The sequence below is a fragment of the Oncorhynchus masou genome, unplaced genomic scaffold, assembly GCF_036934945.1.
Source record: "Oncorhynchus masou masou isolate Uvic2021 unplaced genomic scaffold, UVic_Omas_1.1 unplaced_scaffold_1923, whole genome shotgun sequence".
In the NCBI taxonomy this organism is placed as follows: domain Eukaryota; kingdom Metazoa; phylum Chordata; class Actinopteri; order Salmoniformes; family Salmonidae; genus Oncorhynchus; species Oncorhynchus masou.
The window spans coordinates 2,379-29,969 of NW_027008420.1; the positions used below are offsets into that span (position 1 = coordinate 2,379).

General features: G+C 41.5%; 2 protein-coding genes across 2 annotated transcripts in view; both read left to right on the plus strand.

Moving 5' to 3' along the window:
- Positions 1-481: 481 nt before the first annotated feature.
- On the plus strand, positions 482-13,132 carry LOC135532589 (uncharacterized). Its single transcript, XM_064960065.1, has 14 exons — positions 482-556; positions 1,439-1,516; positions 1,794-2,138; positions 2,302-2,514; positions 2,750-3,076; positions 5,542-5,757; positions 5,902-6,137; positions 6,848-6,923; positions 7,033-7,302; positions 7,414-7,677; positions 7,824-8,084; positions 8,176-8,263; positions 8,357-8,396; positions 8,517-13,132. Exons 2-14 carry the CDS (start codon positions 1,462-1,464, stop codon positions 8,757-8,759), a joined length of 2,634 nt encoding a protein of 877 aa, XP_064816137.1. The 5' UTR covers positions 482-556; positions 1,439-1,461; the 3' UTR covers positions 8,760-13,132.
- Positions 12,592-27,591, plus strand: part of LOC135532587 (sialoadhesin-like) — a 35,406-nt gene continuing 20,406 nt past the window's right edge. Inside the window, exons 1-3 of the mRNA XM_064960063.1 lie at positions 12,592-12,639; positions 14,261-14,295; positions 14,575-14,699. Coding sequence (XP_064816135.1) covers positions 12,592-12,639; positions 14,261-14,295; positions 14,575-14,699 — 208 coding nt within the window. The remainder of the gene's footprint in view (positions 12,640-14,260; positions 14,296-14,574; positions 14,700-27,591) is intronic.

Here is a 27,591-nt window from a genome sequence, read left to right on the forward strand (position 1 = left end):
TTGGGACGCAATCAGTGTAAAGAAATGACAGTGGCATATTGTACTACTACAGACATCAGTGTTTGGGTGATTAAATGTGACTTTGTCAAGTAGCCAATGTTGTGTTTCACCATTCTATCTGATTAATTGAATGTGTTTGTAGAATAGAATGAATGTCATCATGGAACTGTCCAAATGTAAATGGAACTTTGACCTGTTCCAAGTAGAACTCAGAGGGACAAGGCAACACATTCTAAGATATTATAAACATTCCATATAGAATAGTCAACATATTGTTAACATGGTTCTGTATTTATTGAAAGTGGAAATGGGAGACATTTTGTCTATTATAGAAATGTAGGACCCTCTCTAATACAGTAACCTCCGTTCTCTGACATGCTGTTCTGGTCCTCATGCATGTTAATGTCTTAAAGAGGAAGGAGAGGACTGTTCTGCATCAGCTACTTGTGTTCTGACTACTATAAATATGTCTCAACCACAGAACACACACTTAATGTCAGTTCCCACTCAATACCAGTCAGTTAACTCACTGTACAAGACCTCTCCCCTTCAGTCTGTAAGTACTCTTGATATCTTGAAATATAGTTTTTTGTTTTTAGCCGTAAGTCATCTCCTCAAGGGTCTCAGACATGGAGAGCTGATCTAGGATCAGGTCCTCCTGGTCCATATAATTATGATCTAAATGGGAAAACTAATGCTAGATCCTTCTCTGAGACACTTTGTAAATACAGACACTATCATATAATGATGATATAAAAGGTGTGTGTGACTTGTTGTTTATCCTCACAGCTTGGGGATAGGAGGTGTCATTCAAGCTGGTGGTAAATGCCTTGCTCAAAATGGCAGAGGTTTCCACCTTGCCAGGTCAGGGATTTGAACCAGTAATGTTTCAGTTACTGGCCCAATGTTCTTAACTGCTAGACTACCTGCTGATACCGCTGACAAACCATATTACCAAACTATAATGAAGAATGTGATTTACACACCATCCACCCGAGGCTGTGAGTCAATCACCACCTTCCGGAGACACCTGAAACCCCACCTCTTCAAGGAATACCTAGGATAGGATAAAGTAATCCTTCTCACCCCCCCCTCCCCCTTAAATGATTTAGATGCACTATTGTAAAGTGGCTGTTCCACTGGATGTCATAAGGTGAATTCACCAATTTGTAAGTCGCTCTGGATAAGAGCGTCTGCACTTAAATGTAAATGTGATGATGATGTGTTGTTATACCTGCATCCCAAATGACACCATATTCACTATAGAGTGCACTACTTTTGACTAGAGCCCTACCTGCTGCCCCACTGATGGTTTGTATGTAGTTATTCACCAGCTATAGAGTGCACTACTTTTGACTAGAGCCCTACCTGCTGCCCCTGATGGTTTGTATGTAGTTATTCACCAGCTATAGAGTGAGTTGTTGTTTATGTTTCTAAGACTGCAGGGTGGGAGATGCAACAATGGCCTTGAGAACAGCAGGAAGTGTGTTGGTGGTCTTTCTCTGGTCTGTAGCAGGTATGGTCTCATTCTTATCTTTTAGTTGCTCTGTTTATCAATCTACAGACATTTCTAAAAGGATAAGAATCATAATGTTATTCTGGTGTGTTCTGTTAGGCATCGCCACTTCACTTTAAATAGTTATCTTTCACACCTCACTGAGTGATGCTTTTCTACAGTTTCCATTCACACTCAGCAACTACAGCAACAAAGTGTGAACAACCCCTACTTTCAGTGTGAGACCATTGGCCTTGGCTTAATTCTGATACCATTGTGTTGTGTGACTGTGTTTCAGTGGTACTGGGTCAGGATGGCTGGAGTGTGACTTACACCACTCAGAGTATCTGTACCTTGAAGGGGTCAACAGTGGAGCTGACCTGCTCTTACACATATCCCAGTGGTCATACAGTCACAACAACCTACTGGTTCAACAAAAATGATGCTGTTGGGCCTGTAAGGCTGAGTGATGACCCAGACTACAAAGGACGTGTGACGTACCGTGAGGATGAAGAGAATGGTCACACCCTGACAATCACAGACCTGAGAGAGAGTGACTCAGCTACGTACAAATTCAGATTTACAGATCAGACTGGAACATGGAGATATACTGGTGATCCTGGAGTCACTCTGTCTGTCACAGGTACAGTTACATTCAATATAGTTAAACTGTTGAATTCCATTTAGTTCAGGAGAAATGTCTTGGTTTGTATTTATGTCTGTATAACATAGGATTTCTTCCATCTTTGTATTAGAGTGATAAGTCAGTGATAAAGGGATTTCCAGTGATATTGTTGTTTCTCCAGGTCTTCAGGTGAAGGTGACTGGTGGACATCAGGATAAGACACTGACCTGTAGCACCACCTGTACTCTGACTGACAACCCCACCTACATCTGGTACAAGAACGGACACAAAGTAAAGGAGGACACTTCCAGCCTGGACTCAGACTCCTTTAGTGATGCAGACAGTTACTCCTGTGCTGTAAAAGGCCGTGAGGATCTCCACTCTCCTGCAGTGTGTGAGTGTGTTTTAAAAAATAAAAATCTGATACATGTTTGTTTCAGGTTGTGAGACTTATGCCAATGAACCAATTAATATGGATCACTATTCAAATGATGGTTGTCACGAATGTACACTGTTAAACTTGTTTGTTTTTCTTCTTCATAAACAACATCAGTGTATATCTGTAGATATTGTAATTAAGTTTTATTTAAGATTTAGATAAGGTGTTATATTGTCTTCTTGTATTTCAGGTCAGAAGTGTTGGAGTGTGACTTACACCCATCAGAGTATCTGTGCTTTGAAGGGGTCAACAGTGGACATATCCTGCTCTTACACATATCCCAGTTACCATGAGATCAAACAAGCTTTCTGGTTTACTAAATGGTCTGGTATGGATCCTGAAGATCTGAGCTCAGTGCCAGGGTATGAGGGTCATATAGAGTACCTTGGGGATAAGGAGAGTGACTGTACCCTGAGAATCACAGACCTGAGATTGAGTGACTCTGCTGGGTTCAGGTTCAGATTCATAACATCTGGAGACAAGTTTTCTGGCTCACCTGTTTCCCTGACTGTCACAGGTAATCTGTCACTCATCTCACATCTTACTGTAATGACCTTATTAAAACCTGCTATGTCAAGGTGATCCCCGAGGGGAACTCCACCCCCCCATTCAGCTGAAAAGGAGGCGCAGGGAATTCAAAAATATTCTTTAGAAATATTTAACTTTCACACATGAACAAGTCCAATACAGCAAATGAAAGATAAACATCTTGTTCATCTACCCATCATGTCCGATTTTTACATTTTTTTACAGCGAAAACACAACATATATTTACTTTAGACCACCAATCAAAAGGAAACACAGCCATTTTTTCCTGCCAAAGATAGTCACAAAAGCAGGATTAGAGATAAAATGAATCACTAACCTTTTGAAAATATTCATCAGATGACACTCATATAACGTGTTACACAATACATTTATGTTATGTTCGATAATATGCATATTTATATCCACGTATCTCGGTTTACATTAACGACATCTTCAGAAATGCCTCCAAAATATCCGCAGGAATTATAGAAAGCTACGCCAGATTACAGAAATACTCATCATAAACTTTTACCATTTGTTCTACATATAATTAAAGATACACTGGTTCTTTATGCAACCGCTATGTCAGAATTTTTAAAAACGTTACGAAAAAAGCCTACCATGCAATAATCTGAGAGGGAGCTAAGACGTAAAAGTATTTCTCCGCCGTGTTTGAGTCAACAGAAATACGAAATTACATCATAAATATTCCCTTACCTTTGATGAGAATGCAGTGCAAGGAGTCCTCGTTCCACAATAAATCGTTGTTTTGTTCCATAATGTCCAATACTAGTGTCCAAATAGCTGCATCTGCACTTTCAGCTCCGTGCCCAAAAACTGATGCTGGTCCTGGAAAACTCGGACGAAAAACTTCAAAAAGATATGTTCCAGGTCGAATAAACTGGTCAAACTAAGTAGAGAATCAATCTTCAGGATGTTATTTTCATATATATCCAATAACGTTCCAACCGGATCATACGTTTTCATCTGCAGCCAAATGGAACGACGGTGACACCCACAGACAAATGCGCCACAGGAAAATGGCATTCTGTCGGGACAGTGACTATTTCCCTCCCATTCGGTCAAAGTTCACACCAAAGGCTCCATTCCACGTTCTACAAACTGAGGACATCTAGTGGAAGGCATGGGAAGTGCTACCAAATCCATATCTTGTTTGGGAGGGAAGGGGCGATGACGTCAAATTTGACCCACACTCAGAATTTCACCTCTTGTTTGGTTGGAAGATTGCCTGCCCTATGAGTTCTGTTATACTCACAGAGATAATTCAAACTGTTTTAGAAACTTCAGAGCGTTTTCTATCCAGTAGTAATAATAATAGGCATATATTAGCAATCTAGGACAGAGTAGGATGCAGTTCACTATGGGCACGCAATTCATCCAAAGTGAAAATACTGCCCCCTATCCCCAACAAGTTTTAAGGGCAGTCATACAGACACAGTAGTGGTATGTGATGGAAAAATACCAAATGTACTATTTCACATAAGAGGACATACTGAACAAAAATGTAAATGCAACATGTAATGTGCTTGTTTCATGAGCTGAAATAAAAGATCCCAGAAATGTTCCATATGTACAAAGAATGTACATCTCTCAAATTTGTTTACATCCCTGTTTGTGAGAATTTCTCCTTTGCCAAGATAACCCATCCACTTGACAGGTGTGGCATATTATGACGCTGATTAAACAGCATTATTATTACACAGGTGCACCTTGTGCTGGGGACAATAAAAGGCCACTGTAAATTGTGCAGTTTTGTCACACAAGACAATGCCACAGATATCTCAAGTTTTAAGGGAGTGTGCAATTGACATGCTGACTGCAGGCATGTCAACCAGAGCTGTTATCAGATAAATGAATGTTCATTTCTCTACCATAAGCCGCCTCCAACGTTGTTTTAGAGAATTTGGCAGTGCGTCCAACTGGCCTCACAACCACAGACCACGTGTATGGCCACAATCAACAGCCTGATCAACTCTCTGTGAAGGAGATGTGTCACGCTGCATGAGACAAATACGCTTTTTGTTCATATGGAACATTTCTGGGATTTATTATTTCAGCTCATGAAACAACACTTTACATGTTGCATTTATATTTTTGTTCAGTGTAGTTGAAACAGAGACCCGAGAGAGAGAATGACTGTCATTATTGTCTCTAAAATAGTTTCAGATCCGAGAGGGCAGTATGACACAGAGTTACTCTGTCTGTCATAGGTAATAAATACTGTGTTCCATACTAGACCAAGATTCGATACAAATGTGCATTATCAATCTACAGACTAACGTAATTTGAATTCAACATATCTTGAGTTGTGTTCATTCAGTATAAGGGTCAGGATGATAGTCTGTACAGACTGGAATAGGACTGGCTTACATCATTTCTAGAAGAGAACTCAGTAAATTCATACAGTATTTAATGTGTTGTATTTCTCTCCAGATCTTCAGGTAAAGATGACAACTTCACTGTTTTCAAGATGGGTGACCCTGAACTGTGGCACGTGTACTCTGACTGACAACCCCACCTACATCTGGTACAAGAACGGAGACAAAGTAAAGGAGGACACCTCCAGACAGTACTCAGACTACATTAGTGATGCAGACAGTTATTCCTGTGCTGTAAAAGGCCATGAGGATCTCCACTCTCCTGCAGTGTGTGAGTGTAGATTCCACTACAGTATTCCTCCTCATTAGGCTACATTCATTCATGTTGGGGAATTACACATCTGAAACACTCATCACACAGAAAGATCTGAGAAAAGAATACAGAAAACACTATATTGTCATGTTATTGTTTAAGGTGTCCGTGGTCAGAAGTGTTGGAGTGTGACTTACCCCCATCAGGGAGTCTGTGCCTTGAAGGGGTCATCAGTGGATATATCCTCCACGTATGACAGTGGTTATGATACGATCACATCAACACTCTGGTTTAGTCCTAAACAGAGTGACAGGTGGAGGGATGAGTTGATCCCTGAGGACCTAACCACAGACCCAGGGTATGCAGGTCGTGTGGAGTATGTTGGAGAGAAGGAGAGAGTCGCTCCACCCTGAGAATCACAGATCTGAGAGAGGAGGACTCAGCTGAGTACAAGTTCATATTCAACACACAGACATCAAGATGGGGACACAGCTTCCCTGGAACAACTCTGACTGTCACAGGTAACACTGCACTCACAACCTACAGGTGAATGTGACTCCTGCCTGGTGATGCAACATGTTGGTAACTTTCCCCAAATTCCAGAAATCCTGGTTGGAGGATTAATTCCTTCTGATTCTGGGAATATTCTGGAAAACATGGGGATTTGGGGAGAGTTACCAGAAGTGTTTAACCCTGTTCCTGCCACAGTGACCATGCAGCTGTGGGTGTTGTCTTTTTTTAACATTGATACAATAGGAACCTTCTGTGTAGGAAAGTCTTTGTTTATTGTAATCAGGTGATTCAGGGTTTTAATGATGTTTTTTACTCCAGGTCTTCAGGTGCGGATTAAGGATCCAACCAACATCATAGAGGGAAAGGGGCTTTGTCTGTTCTGTGAGTCCATATGCTTTCTGCAGGACAACCCCTCTTACATCTGGTACAAGAACGGACAACGTCTGTTCAGACACGAGACTAAGTACCTGATCCTAGACCCAGTCAGCAGTGAGGATGCAGGCAGATACTCCTGTGCTGTTAATGGCCAGGAGGATCTCCCCTCTGCTGAAGAGACTCTCACTGTCAGATGTGAGTATGTGGGATATAATTCTAGAACTACATGCTGATTATACAAAACATTAAGAACACCTGCTTTTTCCATGACATAGACCAGATTTACACAACTGGTGGTCTGCAGGCCAAACTTGGCCCCACTCAAGTTTTCTGAAGAAAACATTTACATATTTTGTTGCATTATACAATGTGTACTCTGACCTTTTCTGTCATCCTCTTTACCAGATGGCCCAAGGAACACCTCAGTATCAGTCAGTCCCTCTGGTGAACTAGTGGAGGGCAGTTCAGTGACTCTGACCTGCAGCAGTGATGCAAACCCACCTGTGGACAAATACACTTGGTACAAGATAACATACAAGAAAATGTCAATGAGACATTCTGGACAGAGCTACACCATCCATAATATCAGCTCTGAGGACAGAGGAGAATATTACTGTGAGGCTGAGAATGAAGTTGGAGCCAAAATATCAAAGCTTGTTCCTGTAAATGTGTTGTGTAAGTATTGCATATAATCTCCAATTTCAACTCTATTTTACTTGAATTATGATTTTACAGATATATATTCTGATCTCAAAAGGAAAGTATTGTGACACATTTTTCCATCAGATAAACCAAGGAACACCTCAGTGTCAGTCAGTCCCTCTGGTGAAATAGTGGAGGGCAGTTCAGTGACTCTGACCTGCAGCAGTGATGCCAACCCACCTGTGGACAAATACACCTGGTACAAGAAGAACGTATCCTCACCAAAAGCATCAGGACAGAGTTACAGCATCACTAACATCATCTCTGAGGACAGAGGAGAATATTACTGTGAGGCTGAGAATAAATATGGACGTCTCAACTCCACTTCTGTGCATGTAGATGTTCATTGTAAGTTCGCCTGTCCTTCTCTTTTGATCTGAGATTCACACATTTTAAATTTGATTTCACTCATACAATCATAAGTCCAAGTGTCATGATGTTCCTCATGTACAACACTGTTTTAAGACACTGTATTGGTTCATACTGTCCACCAGATGGCCCAAAGAATACCTCAGTGTCAGTCAGTCCCTCTGGTGAAATAGTGGAGGGCAGTTCAGTGACTCTGACCTGCAGCAGTGACGCCAACCCACCTGTGGAAAACTACACCTGGTACAAGAAGAACGTGATCTCACCAAAAGCATCAGGACAGAGATACACCATCCATAATATCAGCTCTGAGGACAGAGAGGGATACTACTGTGAGGCTCTGAACATTATAGGGAGAGAGACTGTCCCTGTCCATATTAATGTTACATGTAAGTATGACACATTCTGTCTATTTTTGTGCTCTGTAATTTTACAGATTACATTCTGACATCATGCATTTATAAACTCATGACCCTGCAGCAGTGTTTCCCTGGGTTCCTGTGGTGGGGGTGGGGGCTGTCCTGACTGCTGGAGCTCTTCTTGTCACCATCTACTGCTATATGAAGAGGTGAGTCTCTCATTGAGATGTACTGTATTAGTAACATATCAACTTCCACTAGAGGTCAGTAGAGAGCAGAACTCACTCTGTTCCTCATTACAGGAGATCCACAGGAGGAAGTGATGCCACTGCAGACACACAGGTAATAATGTCAACAACCAAAGCTATTTCAATCCCAATAACATAGACAGTAAGAAAATGAATTTACCTAAAAATGTAGACAGTGGTTCGTAAAGTGCTAATTTAGAGTGTCTTCTTTCAGATTAAGGGACTCCCCCGTGACACAGCCCCTCAGATAGATGTTGAGCCCTCCGATTATGAGAACTGGAGCGAACCACCACAGAACCTGGAAAGTGACACAGACCCTCAGATAGATGCTGAGCCCTCCGATTATGAGAACTGGAGCGAACCACCACAGAACCTGGAAAGTGACACAGACCCTCAGATAGATGCTGAGCCCTCCGATTATGAGAACTGGAGCGAACCACCACAGAACCTGGACTGAAGAGAACCACCACAGAACCTGGACTGAAGAGAACCACCACAGAACATGGACTGAAGAGAACCACCACAGAACCTGGATTGAAGAGAACCACCACAGTACCTGGACTGAAGAGTACCACCACAGAACCTGGACTGAAGAGAACCACCGCAGAACCAGACTGAAGAGAACCACCACAGAACCTGACTGAAGAGAACCACCACAGAACCTGGACTGAAGAGAACCGCAACAGAACCTGGACTGAAGAGAACCACCACAGAACATGACTGAAGAGAACCACCGTAGAAACTGAACTGAAGAGAACCACCACAGAACCTGGACTGAAGAGCAACAGCATCAAACCAAAGCTAGGCCTCACAATGCTATTCTCTTACTATCATTACGCTTTCTTATCTATTAGGTTTTCCAGACAATGACCTTTAACTTTTGAGTGAATGCTGGAATTTAGATTGTTATCCTAATGATAAATACAGTATGTATATAGATGATAAATACAGTTTGTATATAGATGATAAATGGGGGATAGATTATGCTTCTGCTATTTTTCTATAAGATTTTGCCATTTCCAGATTTGATTACATTTCATGTAGAAATATGTTGAACTATTCATTAGCTCTGCTCCTTCAGGTGTTTAGTAAGCCCACCGCATGCTAGGTAATGCTAGTATCAACATGCCATCAACACAGCTGAAACTATAGTAAGACCACCACATGCTAGGTAATGCTAGTATCAACATGCCATCAACACAGCTGAAACTATAGTAAGACCACCGCATGCTAGGTAATGCTAGTATCAACATCCCATCCAACACAGCTGAAACTATAGTAAGACCACCACATGCCAGATAATGCTAATATTAACAGCCCATCCAACACAGCTGAAATTATAGCTAGCCTTGATTAGTAATCACAGCGTCAGCTTCCCCACTAAGGTCCAATGTGATAACTTGGAATCTGAGGAAGAAAGTCAGGTTTAAGAAGTAGTATGACATTTTAAATGATGCTGTACATCTATGAATACATGCATTTAATGATAAAAAGATCCAGTAATGCTCGACTGCTGAACAGCGCATATAGCGGCCAACAGCATTTGGGCCAGCACGATGGTGGTAGATATGACCCACTCTCACTAAAACTACTGTAGCAGAGTGAGTCTCATCAGGGTATAAGATGCCTGCATACTCACTATGTACAAGCATACATGATAACATGCGTAAATGTATTACTAGCAGGAGATTAATAAGAATGAACAACAGTAGCTAATACATGATGACTAGAATGAAGTGATCGCTACAGTAGCATATAATGTAAAGATGGACCGACAGAGAGGACTAACTATGTAAAGATGGACGGACAGAGAGGACTAACTATGTAAAGATGGACCGACAGGGAGGACTAACTATGTAAAGATGGACCGACAGGGAGGACTAACTATGTAAAGATGGACCGACAGGGAGGACTAACTATGTAAAGATGGACCGACAGGGAGGACTAACTATGTAAAGATGGACCGACAGGGAGGACTAACTATGTAAAATACATAACAGGCTTAGAATATGGCTAATACATCAGAGCCTAAACTTACTGTTGTAGATAAGGATGAAGTAAATATTAGAGTGACACAAATTATACCATAAAATGGAAACTAATAATGTGACTCATGCAACAGTATCGGAATACAACAGGTGTAAATCTTACATGGAAATGCTTACTTACAAGCCCCTTAACCAACTATGCTTTCAGAAGTTACGAAAAAATAAGTTAAAATAAGTTACGAAAAATTAAGTGTTAAGTAAAAAATAGAAAATTATAGTAGCAAATAATTAAACAGCAGCAGTAAAATAACATTATAGAGGCTATATAAAGGGAAAGGGGGATTCCTAGTCAGTTGTACAACTGAATGCATTCAACTGAAATGTGCCTTCTGCATTTAACACAACCCCTCTACAGGGGTTATCGTACAGAGTCAATTTGGGGGCACCGGGTAGTTGAGGTAAAATGTACATGTAGGTAGGGCTAAAGTGACTATGCATAGATAATAAACAGAGTGTTGCAGCAGCGTCTTGGTCGCCCTTTGATTAGCTGGTCAGGAGTCTTGGCTTGGGGGTAGAAGCTGTTCAGAAGCCTTTTGGACCTAGACTTGGCGGTCTGGAACCTCTTGCCATTTGGTAGCAAAGAGAACAGCTTATGACTGGGGTGGCTGGAGTCTGACAATTTTTATGGCCTTCCTCTGACACTGTCAGGTTAGAGGTCCTGGATGTCAGGAAGCTTGGCCCCAGTGATGTACTGGGCCATACGCGCCTTTTGGTCGGAGGCCGAGCAGTTGCCATAACAGTCAGTGATGCACCCAGTCAGTCAGTATGCACTAATGCAGCCTTTCTTAAAGTTGGGTCAAGGACCTGTTAATGGTGGGTCGCGACATGTCAGTGTAAATATATCATTATTTCATGATCTACTGTAATTGATTTGGCCAAGTGCATCTGCGCTCTCTGTTCGGTGCGCGTTCTGCTCGGTCTCTGCTCAGTTTGGCAGCTGCACCAGTGTGAGAGGGGGATGCCTGTGTGCATCTGCGCTCTCTGTTCGGTGCGCGTTCTGCTCGGTCTCTGCTCAGTTTGGCAGCTGCACCAGTGTGAGAGGGGGATGCCTGTGTGCATCTGCGCTCTCTGTTCGGTGCGCGTTCTGCTCGGTCTCTGCTCAGTTTGGCAGCTGCACCAGTGTGAGAGGGGGATGCCTGTGTGCATCTGCGCTCTCTATTCGGTGCGCGTTCTGCTCGGTCTCTGCTCAGTTTGGCAGCTGCACCAGTGTGAGAGGGGGATGCCTGTGTGCATCTGCGCTCTCTGTTCGGTGCGCGTTCTGCTCGGTCTCTGCTCAGTTTGGCAGCTGCACCAGTGTGAGAGGGAGATGCCTGTGTGCATCTGAGTTGTGTACTTGATCTCTTTTTCTGCTGTTTTCTTGCAGATCACTCGGCTACACAGATGCAGCGCTGTCGTTCAGATTGTTGGCATTTTATAACAGGTGACGATAAGCAGTAATAAGGGAGTATTAACTAACTCTCATAGTAGTAGATGTGAGTTTCTCTTTCAATCCCCTGGCCTTGTACACAGCTAATAGCTAACATTTGCCAAAAACAAGCTAGCTACTGATAGTGCAACCCTAGTAACAGTACAGATGAAAATAAAAAATGATCAGGCCTACTTTACAACTTACTGTATACATTATTGTTGAAAACTAGTCTAGGTTGGGACTGTTGCTGTTAAAATACAATTATAATTGTTATTCTTAGCTGGAATAAATTGATTGAAGCAAGATACTTTTTGAGGAAAACTCACTCACAGTTCTGGGTTGCTCATCTACAATAGGAAGCGGTCTCCTGCCTGACTGAGAAAGCAGTAGATGTTCTGGTCCAGTTTGGCACAACATACCTATGTGAGTCAGGGTTCTCAACTCTGACACTTAAAAAACATGTACAGAAACAGTTTCAAGGCTGAGCTTGACCTCAGTGTTACACTGTCATAAACAGAGCCCAGAATAGACCTGCACCGACTCAGCTCGAAAGCTGGTATTGGGAACAAACAAGTAGGCTATATGATTGACTACTCCTGAGGCTAATTCTACTTAGCTAATTCTACATGTCGCCGGCTATTAACTGAAAACAGAGCAGCAACATGGTTGATCCTCTCAATCAATCACATCACCGCAGCAGCCAAACATTGCAACATGAGCATATTGAACGATGCGGGTGAGGTTCAAACACAGCCAGCGAGCATTCACAAAGACAACATTATATCAGAAATCAGCAGCATAGCGAGAAACAGCTAGTTACAGCAGCAGAATCAATGGAGGACAAGAAGCCAGCGCTTAGTAGCAGCAAGCGGCAGAAGGATGTAAGAGCAGACCAGGTCAATAAGGAAGTCGTGAATGATACTGGCCTCTAATTGGTGCCATCTCAGTTGAGGCGGGCCCTCGGGTTTCCTTTCTGAACTTGCTCCGCTTAATAAATAGCCTACTTTTCTTGTGCTTATCTGTTTTTGATATTTTTCTATGGGATTTAGCCAATTCCAGATGTTTTATAATAGATGAAGTATTGGTTTGTTTTAGTGACACAAAAGGAATAACATCGATGAGAGCTTTTAAATAATTTTAGCTCTGGAGTTTCTCCTGATTTGTTTTAATACGTTTTACTTTGTATTGGTGTCAGATATTATTGGGCATTTTATATTTTATATTATGTTATACCATATCGTTCAGTGTCAATATTGCTTGTTTTATTATCAAATTATGAATTATTACCTATTTTAGATACATTACATTTTGCAGTATTTTTTTACATTGAATACAGTACAAGTATCATGTTGTAAATAAGCTCAGTTTAAGACAATAAATAGACAACAAATAAATCAATTATGTTTGTTGTATTTCTGTCTATTGTACACATGATGGAGCCATTGAGCAACATAATACATGAGTGGCAAGCCTATAGGCCAGCCAGGGATACTCCATTACTGTCAGGAGATAAACTGTAATAGATCAACAATCAGCACTGTTCATCAACAAACACACACACGAACATGCATGAACACACACACGTAAACACACATAAACACACACTGAGTCTGGAACTGGCCAGAGTCTTTCCCGGTAGTTCAGACGTTGTATGGGTGTGTGCGTGTGTGTGTTTATACGTGGGTGTGTTTTTGTGTGTGTTTGCTTGTGTGTGTGTCTGTGTGTGTGTGTTTGTGTGGTATGGGTATGCTGCTCCCTAGACTACTGCAGGAGTACTCTAATGTAAGTGGTCCAACAGATTTCCTAAGTGGTAAAGGTCTGGATGGACTATTTCTACATTGATCTCATTTCTTCATTTTCTATGGTTCTTTGGGAAGGGGTTTCATACTGCTACTGGTGTCTGGAGCTCTCCCCCTCTGCCCTATCAGACGCTCAGAAGTCCATCCAGCTCACCCCTGATTGGCCAAAGGGATACTTATTCAAGGGGAGTGCACTGATGGGGTTGAAGGTCAGTGTCTGAGCTTTCTACTGTGAAAGTGGAAATTGCTGATTGTGTGTGTGTGTGTGTGTGTGTGTCGGTCTGTCTTCTCCCTCTCCCCACTCCTTCTATCTCCCCATCCTTTCCTCCCTTCACTCTCTCACTTCATATCCTCCACCTCCCCTCAGTTTTCCTTAAATGGCCTTCTGACTAGGAATGGACCAGGGTTTGAGGCTGCATGTTGCTACTGATGTCCACCTGACAGCACTGTCGAGACCACAATGGTGAGTTAGACGTCCCTGCACGATACACGGAGTCAAGAGCCTTCAGTTTAGAGCTTCAGTTTAGAGCTTTAAATAGTATCACCAACGTTCCTCAAAGAGAGAAAAGTACAACGATTCAACTCATTTCTGGCAGCAAAGGAAAAACAAGCTTTGTTATTGGTTCCATTGTACTTGTGGGACTATGCTATTGGTCCCATTTCATGTATTTGGACTGTGCCTGCTGTTTGTCCTCCTGTCCAGGGGGTGGAGCTGGAGAGCACCAGGCTGGTGATCAGGTACCCAGACAGCTAGATGCAGAGAACCCCTCCCTCTCCTCAGAGGACCAACCCTATAGGCCTCAACACCTCCTCAGCCTCCCAGTACGCCTCCACAGGGTAAAGACATCCATCTGTCTGTCATTCAAAACATCATTATGAGTTATTCTAAAGTGTTACCAATCAACTCATATAAACTTTTGAAATGTACAAAGTGATGGAAGGAGGAAGCAGGTGGAAGCAGGAGGAAGCAGGTGCAGGTGTTTGGGTTTTCATACTGTTTGTCTCTCTCTCTCCCAGGACCAGGAGGATGGCTTCCATCAATGGTGATGAGTGTTTCTTCTGGAGGACCACCGACTGTTTCTATGGTGACAAGTGTCGCTTCAAACACAAGCCTGACCAGAGAGGAAGAGACAGGAAACCATGTCAACCCTGTCCACCATGGCAAGCCTGACCAGAGAGGAAGAGACAGGAAACTCTGACAACCCTTACAAGCCTGAACACCACGTACCGTCCAGATACAGTGGGGCAAAAAAAGTATTGTCAGCCACCAATTGTGCAAGTTCTCCCACTTAAAAAGATAAGAGAGGCCTGTAATTTTCATCATAGGTACACTTCAACTATGACAGACAAAATGAGAAAAAAAATCCAGAAAATCACATTGTTGGATTTTTTATGAATTTGGAAGCATACTCGGACCAAAGCTCAGCGTCATCTGGTTCCACATTTATTTAATGAAACGCACAAAAACAGTAAAGAATAACCGAAACGTGACGTTCAGGAGTGCTCACAGACAACAACAAAAAAACAAGATCCCACAAAACACAGTGGGGAAATGCCTGCCTAAATGCCTGCCTAAATATGATCCCCAATCAGAGACAACGATTGGGAACCATACCAGACCAACATAGAAAAAAAAACTAGATTACCCACCCCACTCTCACCCTGACCTAACCAACATAGAGAATAAAAAAGGCTCTCTATGGTCAGGGCGTGACAGTGATGGTGGGTTGTGTTTAGGAGTAGTATTAACATGAGACACAGTGATGGTGGGTTGTGTTTAGGAGTAGTATTAACATGAGACACAGTGACGGTGGGTTGTGTTTAGGAGTAGTATTAACATGAGACACAGTGATGGTGGGTTGTGTTTAGGAGTAGTATTAACATGAGACACAGTGATGGAGGGTTGTGTTTAGGAGTAGTATTAACATGAGACACAGTGATGGTGGGTTGTGTTTAGGAGTAGTATTAACATGAGACACAGTGATGGTGGGTTGTGTTTAGGATTAGTTTTAACATGAGACACAGTGATGGTGGGTTGTGTTTAGGATTAGTTTTAACATGAGACACAGTGATGGTGGGTTGTGTTTAGGAGTAGTATTAACATGAGACACAGTGATGGTGGGTTGTGTTTAGGGGTAGTTTTAACATGAGACACAGTGATGGTGGGCTGTGTTTAGGAGTAGTATTAACATGAGACACAGTGATGGTGGGTTGTGTTTAGGAGTAGTATTAACATGAGACACAGTGATGGTGGGTTGTGTTTAGGAGTAGTATTAACATGAGACACAGTGATGGTGGGTTGTGTTTAGGAGTAGTATTAACATGAGACACAGTGATGGTGGGTTGTGTTTAGGAGTAGTATTAACATGAGACACAGTGATGGTGGGTTGTGTTTAGGAGTAGTATTAACATGAGACACAGTGATGGTGGGTTGTGTTTAGGAGTAGTATTAACATGAGACACAGTGATGGTGGGTTGTGTTTAGGAGTAGTATTAACATGAGACACAGTGATGGTGGGTTGTGTTTAGGAGTAGTATTAACATGAGACACAGTGATGGTGGGTTGTGTTTAGGAGTAGTATTAACATGAGACACAGTGATGGTGGGTTGTGTATAGGAGTAGTATTAACATGAGACACAGTGATGGTGGGTTGTGTTTAGGAGTAGTATTAACATGAGACACAGTGATGGTGGGTTGTGTTTAGGAGTAGTATTAACATGAGACACAGTGATGGTGGGTTGTGTTTAGGAGTAGTATTAACATGAGACAGTGATGGTGGGTTGTGTTTAGGAGTAGTATTAACATGAGACACAGTGATGGTGGGTTGTGTTTAGGAGTAGTATTAACATGAGACACAGTGATAGTGGGTTGTGTTTACGAGTAGTATTAACATGAGACACAGTGATGGTGGGATGTGTTTAGGAGTAGAATTAACATGAGACAGTGATGGTGGGTTGTGTTTAGGAGTAGTATTAACATGAGACACAGTGATGGTGGGTTGTGTTTAGGAGTAGTATTAACATGAGACACAGTGATGGTGGGTTGTGTTTAGGAGTAGTATTAACATGAGACACAGTGATGGTGGGTTGTGTTTAGGAGTAGTATTAACATAAGACACAGTGATGGTGGGTTGTGTTTAGGAGTAGTATTAACATGAGACTCAGTGATGGTGGGTTGTGTTTAGGAGTAGTATTAACATGAGACAGTGATGGTGGGTTGTGTTTAGGAGTAGTATTAACATGAGACAAAGTGATGGTGGGTTGTGTTTAGGAGTAGTATTAACATGAGACACAGTGATGGTGGGTTGTGTTTAGGAGTAGTATTAACATGAGACAGTGATGGTGGGTTGTGTTTAGGAGCAGTATTAACATGAGCCACAGTGATGGTGGGTTGTGTTTAGGAGTAGTATTAACATGAGACACAGTGATGGTGGGTTGTGTTTAGGAGTAGTATTAACATGAGACAGTGATGGTGGGTTGTGTTTAGGAGTAGTATTAACATGAGACACAGTGATGGTGGGTTGTGTTTAGGAGTAGTATTAACATGAGACAGTGATGGTGGGTTGTGTTTAGGAGTAGTATTAACATGAGACACAGTGATGGTGAGTTGTGTTTAGGAGTAGTATTAACATGAGACACAGTGATGGTGGGTTGTGTTTAGGAGTAGTATTAACATGAGACACAGTGATGGTGGGTTGTGTTTAGGAGTAGTATTAACATGAGACACAGTGATGGTGGGTTGTGTTTAGGAGTAGTATTAACATGAGACACAGTGATGGTGGGTTGTGTTTAGGAGTAGTATTAACATGAGACACAGTGATGGTGGGTTGTGTTTAGGAGTAGTATTAACATGAGACACAGTGATGGTGGGTTGTGTTTAGGAGTAGTATTAACATGAGACTCAGTGATGGTGGGTTGTGTTTAGGAGTAGTATAAACATGAGACACAGTGATGGTGGGTTGTGTTTAGGAGTAGTATTAACATGAGACAAAGTGATGGTGGGTTGTGTTTAGGAGTAGTATTAACATGAGACACAGTGATGGTGGGTTGTGTTTAGGAGTAGTATTAACATGAGACAGTGATGGTGGGTTGTGTTTAGGAGCAGTATTAACATGAGCCACAGTGATGGTGGGTTGTGTTTAGGAGTAGTATTAACATCAGACACAGTGATGGTGGGTTGTGTTTAGGAGTAGTATTAACATGAGACAGTGATGGTGGGTTGTGTTTAGGAGTAGTATTAACATGAGACACAGTGATGGTGGGTTGTGTTTAGGAGTAGTATTAACATGAGACAGTGATGGTGGGTTGTGTTTAGGAGTAGTATTAACATGAGACACAGTGATGGTGGGTTGTGTTTAGGAGTAGTATTAACATGAGACAGTGATGGTGGGTTGTGTTTAGGAGTAGTATTAACATGAGACACAGTGATGGTGAGTTGTGTTTAGGAGTAGTATTAACATGAGACACAGTGATGGTGGGTTGTGTTTAGGAGTAGTATTAACATGAGACACAGTGATGGTGGGTTGTGTTTAGGAGTAGTATTAACATGAGACACAGTGATGGTGGGTTGTGTTTAGGAGTAGTATTAACATGAGACACAGTGATGGTGGGTTGTGTTTAGGAGTAGTATTAACATGAGACACAGTGATGGTGGGTTGTGTTTAGGAGTAGTATTAACATGAGACACAGTGATGGTGGGTTGTGTTTAGGAGTAGTATTAACATGAGACTCAGTGATGGTGGGTTGTGTTTAGGAGTAGTATAAACATGAGACACAGTGATGGTGGGTTGTGTTTAGGAGTAGTATTAACATGAGACAAAGTGATGGTGGGTTGTGTTTAGGAGTAGTATTAACATGAGACACAGTGATGGTGGGTTGTGTTTAGGAGTAGTATTAACATGAGACAGTGATGGTGGGTTGTGTTTAGGAGCAGTATTAACATGAGACACAGTGATGGTGGGTTGTGTTTAGGAGTAGTATTAACATCAGACACAGTGATGGTGGGTTGTGTTTAGGAGTAGTATTAACATGAGACACAGTGATGGTGGGTTGTGTTTAGGAGTAGTATTAACATGAGACAGTGATGGTGGGTTGTGTTTAGGAGTAGTATTAACATGAGACACAGTGATGGTGGGTTGTGTTTAGGAGTAGTATTAACATGAGACAGTGATGGTGGGTTGTGTTTAGGAGTAGTATTAACATGAGACACAGTGATGGTGGGTTGTGTTTAGGAGTAGTATTAACATGAGACAGTGATGGTGGGTTGTGTTTAGGAGTAGTATTAACATGAGACACAGTGATGGTGGGTTGTGTTTAGGAGTAGTATTAACATGAGACACAGTGATGGTGGGTTGTGTTTAGGAGTAGTATTAACATGAGACAGTGATGGTGGGTTGTGTTTAGGAGCAGTATTAACATGAGACACAGTGATGGTGGGTTGTGTTTAGGAGTAGTATTAACATGAGACACAGTGATGGTGGGTTGTGTTTAGGAGTAGTATTAACATGAGACAGTGATGGTGGGTTGTGTTTAGGAGCAGTATTAACATGAGACACAGTGATGGTGGGTTGTGTTTAGGAGTAGTATTAACATCAGACACAGTGATGGTGGGTTGTGTTTAGGAGTAGTATTAACATGAGACAGTGATGGTGGGTTGTGTTTAGGAGTAGTATTAACATGAGACACAGTGATGGTGGGTTGTGTTTAGGAGTAGTATTAACATGAGACAGTGATGGTGGTTTGTGTTTAGGAGTAGTATTAACATGAGACACAGTGATGGTGGGTTGTGTTTAGGAGTAGTATTAACATGAGACAGTGATGGTGGGTTGTGTTTAGGAGTAGTATTAACATGAGACACAGTGATGGTGGGTTGTGTTTAGGAGTAGTATTAACATGAGACACAGTGATGGTGGGTTGTGTTTAGGAGTAGTATTAACATGAGACAGTGATGGTGGGTTGTGTTTAGGAGTAGTATTAACATGAGACACAGTGATGGTGGGTTGTGTTTAGGAGTAGTATTAACATGAGACACAGTGATGGTGGGTTGTGTTTAGGAGTAGTATTAACATGAGACACAGTGATGGTGGGTTGTGTTTATGAGTAGTATTAACATGAGACACAGTTATGGTGGGTTGTGTTTAGGAGTAGTATTAACATGAGACTCAGTGATGGTGGGTTGTGTTTAGGAGTAGTATAAACATGAGACACAGTGATGGTGGGTTGTGTTTAGGAGTAGTATTAACATGAGACTCAGTGATGGTGGGTTGTGTTTAGGAGTAGTATTAACATGAGACACAGTGATGGTGGGTTGTGTTTAGGAGTAGTATTAACATGAGACACAGTGATGGTGGGTTGTGTTTAGGAGTAGTATTAACATGAGACACAGTGATGGTGGGTTGTGTTTAGGAGTAGTATTAACATGAGACACAGTGATGGTGGGTTGTGTTTAGGAGTAGTATTAACATGAGACACAGTGATGGTGGGTTGTGTTTAGTAGTAGTATTAACATGAGACACAGTGATGGTGGGTTGTGTTTAGGAGTAGTATTAACATGAGACACAGTGATGGTGGGTTGTGTTTAGGAGTAGTATTAACATGAGACACAGTGATGGTGGGTTGTGTTTAGGAGTAGTATTAACATGAGACACAGTGATGGTGGGTTGTGTTTAGGAGTAGTATTAACATGAGACAGTGATGGTGGGTTGTGTTTAGGAGTAGTATTAACATGAGACACAGTGATGGTGGGTTGTGTTTAGGAGTAGTATTAACATGAGACACAGTGATGGTGGGTTGTGTTTAGGAGTAGTATTAACATGAGACAGTGATGGTGGGTTGTGTTTAGGAGCAGTATTAACATGAGACACAGTGATGGTGGGTTGTGTTTAGGAGTAGTATTAACATCAGACACAGTGATGGTGGGTTGTGTTTAGGACTAGTATTAACATGAGACAGTGATGGTGGGTTGTGTTTAGGAGTAGTATTAACATGAGACACAGTGATGGTGGGTTGTGTTTAGGAGTAGTATTAACATGAGACAGTGATGGTGGGTTGTGTTTAGGAGTAGTATTAACATGAGACACAGTGATGGTGGGTTGTGTTTAGGAGTAGTATTAACATGAGACAGTGATGGTGGGTTGTGTTTAGGAGTAGTATTAACATGAGACACAGTGATGGTGGGTTGTGTTTAGGAGTAGTATTATCATGAGACACAGTGATGGTGGGTTGTGTTTAGGAGTAGTATTAACATGAGACAGTGATGGTGGGTTGTGTTTAGGAGTAGTATTAACATGAGACAGTGATGGTGGGTTGTGTTTAGGAGTAGTATTAACATGAGACACAGTGATGGTGGGTTGTGTTTAGGAGTAGTATTAACATGAGACAGTGATGGTGGGTTGTGTTTAGGAGTAGTATTAACATGAGACACAGTGATGGTGGGTTGTGTTTAGGAGTAGTATTAACATGATACACAGTGATGGTGGGTTGTGTTTAGGAGTAGTATTAACATGAGACACAGTGATGGTGGGTTGTGTTTAGGAGTAGTATTAACATGAGACACAGTGATGGTGGGTTGTGTTTAGGAGTATTATTAACATGAGACACAGTGATGGTGGGTTGTGTTTAGGAGTAGTATTAACATGAGACACAGTGATGGTGGGTTGTGTTTAGGAGTAGTATTAACATGAGACACAGTGATGGTGGGTTGTGTTTAGGAGTATTATTAACATGAGACACAGTGATGGTGGGTTGTGTTTAGGAGTAGTATTAACATGAGACACAGTGATGGTGGGTTGTGTTTAGGAGTAGTATTAACATGAGACACAGTGATGGTGGGTTGTGTTTAGGAGTAGTATTATCATGAGACACAGTGATGGTGGGTTGTGTTTAGGAGTAGTATTAACATGAGACAGTGATGGTGGGTTGTGTTTAGGAGTAGTATTAACATGAGACAGTGATGGTGGGTTGTGTTTAGGAGTAGTATTAACATGAGACACAGTGATGGTGGGTTGTGTTTAGGAGTAGTATTAACATGAGACAGTGATGGTGGGTTGTGTTTAGGAGTAGTATTAACATGAGACACAGTGATGGTGGGTTGTGTTTAGGAGTAGTATTAACATGAGACACAGTGATGGTGGGTTGTGTTTAGGAGTAGTATTAACATGAGACACAGTGATGGTGGGTTGTGTTTAGGAGTAGTATTAACATGAGACACAGTGATGGTGGGTTGTGTTTAGGAGTATTATTAACATGAGACACAGTGATGGTGGGTTGTGTTTAGGAGTAGTATTAACATGAGACACAGTGATGGTGGGTTGTGTTTAGTAGTAGTATTAACATGAGACACAGTGATGGTGGGTTGTGTTTAGGAGTAGTATTAACATGAGACACAGTGATGGTGGGTTGTGTTTAGGAGTAGTATTAACATGAGACACAGTGATGGTGGGTTGTGTTTAGGAGTAGTATTAACATGAGACACAGTGATGGTGGGTTGTGTTTAGGAGTAGTATTAACATGAGACAGTGATGGTGGGTTGTGTTTAGGAGTAGTATTAACATGAGACACAGTGATGGTGGGTTGTGTTTAGGAGTAGTATTAACATGAGACTCAGTGATGGTGGGTTGTGTTTAGGAGTAGTATAAACATGAGACACAGTGATGGTGGGTTGTGTTTAGGAGTAGTATTAACATGAGACAAAGTGATGGTGGGTTGTGTTTAGGAGTAGTATTAACATGAGACACAGTGATGGTGGGTTGTGTTTAGGAGTAGTATTAACATGAGACAGTGATGGTGGGTTGTGTTTAGGAGCAGTATTAACATGAGACACAGTGATGGTGGGTTGTGTTTAGGAGTAGTATTAACATCAGACACAGTGATGGTGGGTTGTGTTTAGGAGTAGTATTAACATGAGACACAGTGATGGTGGGTTGTGTTTAGGAGTAGTATTAACATGAGACACAGTGATGGTGGGTTGTGTTTAGGAGTAGTATTAACATGAGACACAGTGATGGTGGGTTGTGTTTAGTAGTAGTATTAACATGAGACACAGTGATGGTGGGTTGTGTTTAGGAGTAGTATTAACATGAGACACAGTGATGGTGGGTTGTGTTTAGGAGTAGTATTAACATGAGACACAGTGATGGTGGGTTGTGTTTAGGAGTAGTATTAACATGAGACAGTGATGGTGGGTTGTGTTTAGGAGTAGTATTAACATGAGACAGTGATGGTGGGTTGTGTTTAGGAGTAGTATTAACATGAGACACAGTGATGGTGGGTTGTGTTTAGGAGTAGTATTAACATGAGACACAGTGATGGTGGGTTGTGTTTAGGAGTAGTATTAACATGAGACACAGTGATGGTGGGTTGTGTTTAGGAGTAGTATTAACATGAGACACAGTGATGGTGGGTTGTGTTTAGTAGTAGTATTAACATGAGACACAGTGATGGTGGGTTGTGTTTAGGAGTAGTATTAACATGAGACACAGTGATGGTGGGTTGTGTTTAGGAGTAGTATTAACATGAGACACAGTGATGGTGGTTGTGTTTAGGAGTAGTATTAACATGAGACAGTGATGGTGGGTTGTGTTTAGGAGTAGTATTAACATGAGACACAGTGATGGTGGATTGTGTTTAGGAGTAGTATTAACATGAGACACAGTGATGGTGGGTTGTGTTTAGGAGTAGTATTAACATGAGACAGTGTTGGTGGGTTGTGTTTAGGAGTAGTATTAACATGAGACACAGTGATGGTGGGTTGTGTTTAGGAGTAGTATTAACATGAGACACAGTGATGGTGGGTTGTGTTTAGGAGTAGTATTAACATGAGACACAGTGATGGTGGGTTGTGTTTAGGAGTAGTATTAACATGAGACACAGTGATGGTGGGTTGTGTTTAGGAGTAGTATTAACATGAGGCACAGTGATGGTGGGTTGTGTTTAGGAGTAGTATTAACATGAGACACAGTGATGGTGGGTTGTGTTTAGGAGTAGTATTAACATGAGACACAGTGATGGTGGGTTGTGTTTAGGAGTAGTATTAACATGAGACTCAGTGATGGTGGGTTGTGTTTAGGAGTAGTATTAACATGAGACACAGTGATGGTGGGTTGTGTTTAGGAGTAGTATTAACATGAGACAGTGATGGTGGGGTATCAGGAATCTGAACACATTCGACTATACAGGATATAGTTCCCTGTGGCTCCGCTGGTAGAGCAATTTTTTGTTTTCCTCTTACTGCCCAAATGAATGAGGACATCATATGAAGACTGGAGGCTGCAGTAATGTTGAGATGCCAGTAGGGAGCACTCTAGTCTAGGACACTGGAACATTCAGTAACACTGATACAGCTGATGAGGAGTGATGGGAATGGGTCACATTTTTCCTCTTTAAAAAATGTATGGCCCACTCCTCAAATGAAGAAATGCAACCCTCTTCTGAGATGCTGTTTATGCATGTTAATGTCTTATCTCCCTGTTTAGAATTCACACTTACAGGAGGCTACATCTTGTTTCCCTGCACTGCCAGTAAGTGTTGTTGGTTCAGATCAGTGTTTCCCAAACTTTTTATAGTTCCGTACCCCTTCAAACATTCAACTTCCAGTTGTGTACCCCGTCTAGCACTCTCAAATATAGTTTTTTTGCCATCATTGTAAGCCTGCCACACACACACTATACAATACATTTATTAAACATAAGAATGAGTGTGAGTTTGTCACAACCCGGCTCGTGGGAAGTGACAAAGAGCTCTTATAGGACCAGGGCACAAAAAATAATATAATATTAGTGAATAATTTTGCTCATTATTTTGCCATCTTACATATAAAACCTTATTTGTTCATTGTGAGTAACTCACGAGATGGGTGTGCTTGAAAGGATGCACATAACTCTGCAACGTTGGGTTGTATTGGAGAGAGTCTCAGTCTTAAATCATTTTCCACACACAGTCTGTGCCTGTATTCAGTGTTCATGCTAGTGAGGGCTGAGAATCCACTCTCACATAGGTACAGTTGAAGTCGGAAGTTTACATACACTTAAGTTGGAGTCATTAAAACACTCCACAAATGTTTTGTTAACTTTTGGCAAGTCGGTTAGGACATCTACTTTATGCATGACACAAGTAAATTTTCCAACAATTACTTTCCAACAATTGTTTACAGACAGATTATTTCACTTATAAATAACTGTATCACAATTCCAGTGGGTCAGAAGTTTACATACATAAGTTGACTGTGCCTTTAAAAAGTTTGGAAAATTCCAGAAAATGATGTCATGGCTTTAGAAGCTTCTGATTGTCTAATTGACATGATTTGAGTCAATTGGAGGTGAGGTTTACCTGTGGATGTATTTCAAGGCCTACCTTCAAACTCATTGCCTCTGCTTGACATCATGGGAAAATCAAAAGAAATCAGCCAAGACCTCAGAAAACAAATTGGAGCCCTCCACAAGTCTGGTTCATCCTTGGGAGCAATTTGGCCATAATGACCATTGTTATGTTTGGAGGAAAAGGGGGAGGCTTGCAAGCTGAAGAAAACAATTCAAACCGTGAGGCACAGGGGTGGCAGCATCATATTTGGGGGGTGATTTGCTGCAGGAGGGACTAGTGCACTTCACAATATAAATGGCATCATGAGGAAGGAAAATGTGGATATATTGAAGCAACATCAAGACAGTCAGAAAGTTAAAGCTTGATCGCAAATGGGTCTTCCAAATGGACATTGTGTCACGACTTCCGCCGAGGTTGGCTCTCCTGCCTGTTCGGGTGGTGCTCGGCGGTCGTCGTCATCGTCCTACTAGCCACTACCGACCGATCCCTTTTCGTGTATCGGTTGGTTTTGTCTGATTGGTTTCACCTGTGTGTTGTTTAGTTAATTAGTGTCTGTATATGTAGTAGGTTGTCCCGCCCTTGTTTTGTGTGGGATTGTTATTTGTGTATTCATGTCAGTCGGTGTATCTTGTGTTTATATTCTCTGGTCTGTCTTTATCCTGTGTTGGATTGTTCACCCTGTGTGTGTTGGGTTGACCGTGTTTCTTGTTCGCCGGAGAATAAACTGTCATATCGCTATCTGCTCTCTGCGCCTGATTCCACCCACCTTGATTAGACGTGACACATTGACCCCAAGCATACTTCCAAAGTTGTGGCAAAATGGCTTATGGACAACAAAGTCAAGGTTTTGGAGTGGCCATCACAAAGCCCTAACCTCAATCCTATAGAAAATTTGTGGGCAGACTGAAAAAGCGTGTGCGAGCAAGGAGGACAACAAACCTGACTCAGTTACACCAGCTCTGTCAGGTGAAATGGGCCAAAACGGGCCAAAACTCACCCAACTTATTGCGGGAAGCTTGAGGAATGTACCCAAAAGGTTTTACACAAGTTAAACAATTTAAAGGCAATGCTACCAAATACACTCAATTAGTATGTAAACTTCAGACCCACTGGGAATGTGATGAAATAAATAAAAGCTGAAATAAATCATTCTCTCAACTATTATTCTGACATTTCACATTCTTAAATCAAAGTGGTGATCCTAACTGACCTAAGACAGGATATTTTTACTGGGATTAAATGTCAGGAATTGTTAAAAACTGAGTTTAAATGTATTTGGCTAAGGTGTATGTAAACGTCCGACTTCAACTGTATGGACAACAGGCTACATTAGGCCATATGTGGACAACAGGCTCCGTTAGACATATATTGATAACAGGCTACATTAGACTATATGGATAACAGGCTACATTAGACTATATGTGGACAACAGGTTCCGTTAGACTTATAATGATAACAGGCTACATAAACCTACACATGGAAAACAGGCTACATAAACCTACACATGGACAACAGGCCTGTGGTAACAGGCTACATTTGCCTATACATTCAACACAGAATCACAATGGGGATGATGGTACTGATCCCTCTACTACTACCGGTACTGTACAACGGAGGAGGCTGATGGGCAGATATATAGAAGGACAGGCTCATTGTAAAGGCTGGAATGGAATAAATGGTCCCATAATTATATTCCAGCCATTACAATGAGCCTCTCCTCCTATGTCTCTGCCCACCATCCTCCTCTATTGTACAGAAGGACCAACAGTGTAACAGAATATGATAGTGGCAAATTCTACTACAACAGTGTTTGCTTAATTTGGGCTGCAATCCCGTTAACGGGATGATATGACAACAACCAGTGAAAGTGCAGGGTGCCAAAATCAAAACAACAGAAATCTCATAATTAAAATTCCTCAAACATACATGTATCTTATACCGTTTTAAAGGTAGTCTCGTTGTTAATCCCACCACAGTGTCCGATTTCAAATAGTCTTTACGGCGAAAGCACCACAAACGATTATGTTAGGTCACCACCAAGCCACAGAAAAACACAGCCATTTTCCCAGCCAAAGAGAGGAGTCACAAAAATTGAGATCAAATGAATCACTAACCTTTGATGATCTTCATCAGATGACACTCATAGGACTTCTTATTACACAATACATGTATGTTTTGTTTGATAAAGTTCATTTTTATATAAAAAAAATCTGAGTTTACATTGGCGCATTACTTTCACTAGTTCCAAAAACATCCAGTGATTTTGCATAGCCATCATTTCAACAGAAATACTCATCATAAATGTAGATGATAATACAAGTTATACACATGGAATAATAGATATACCTGTCCTTTTTAAAAAATCTTTATTTAACTCGGCACCTGTCCTTTTTAAAAAATCTTTATTTAACTCGGCAAGTCAGTTAAGAAGAAATTCTTATTTTCAATGACGGCCTAGGAACAGTGAGTTAACTGCCTGTTCAGGGGCAGAGCGACAGCTTTGTACCTTGTCAGCTTGGGGGTTTGAACTTGCAACCTTCTGTTTACTAGTCCAACACTCTAACCACTAGGCTACCCTGCCGCCCCAGTCCTTAATGCAACCGCTGTGTCAGATTTTTTTTGTACTTTATGGAAAAAGCAAACCATGCAATAATCTGAGACGGCGCTCAGAACAATCATGTCAAAATTTCCACCATGTTGTGGTCAACATAAACCATA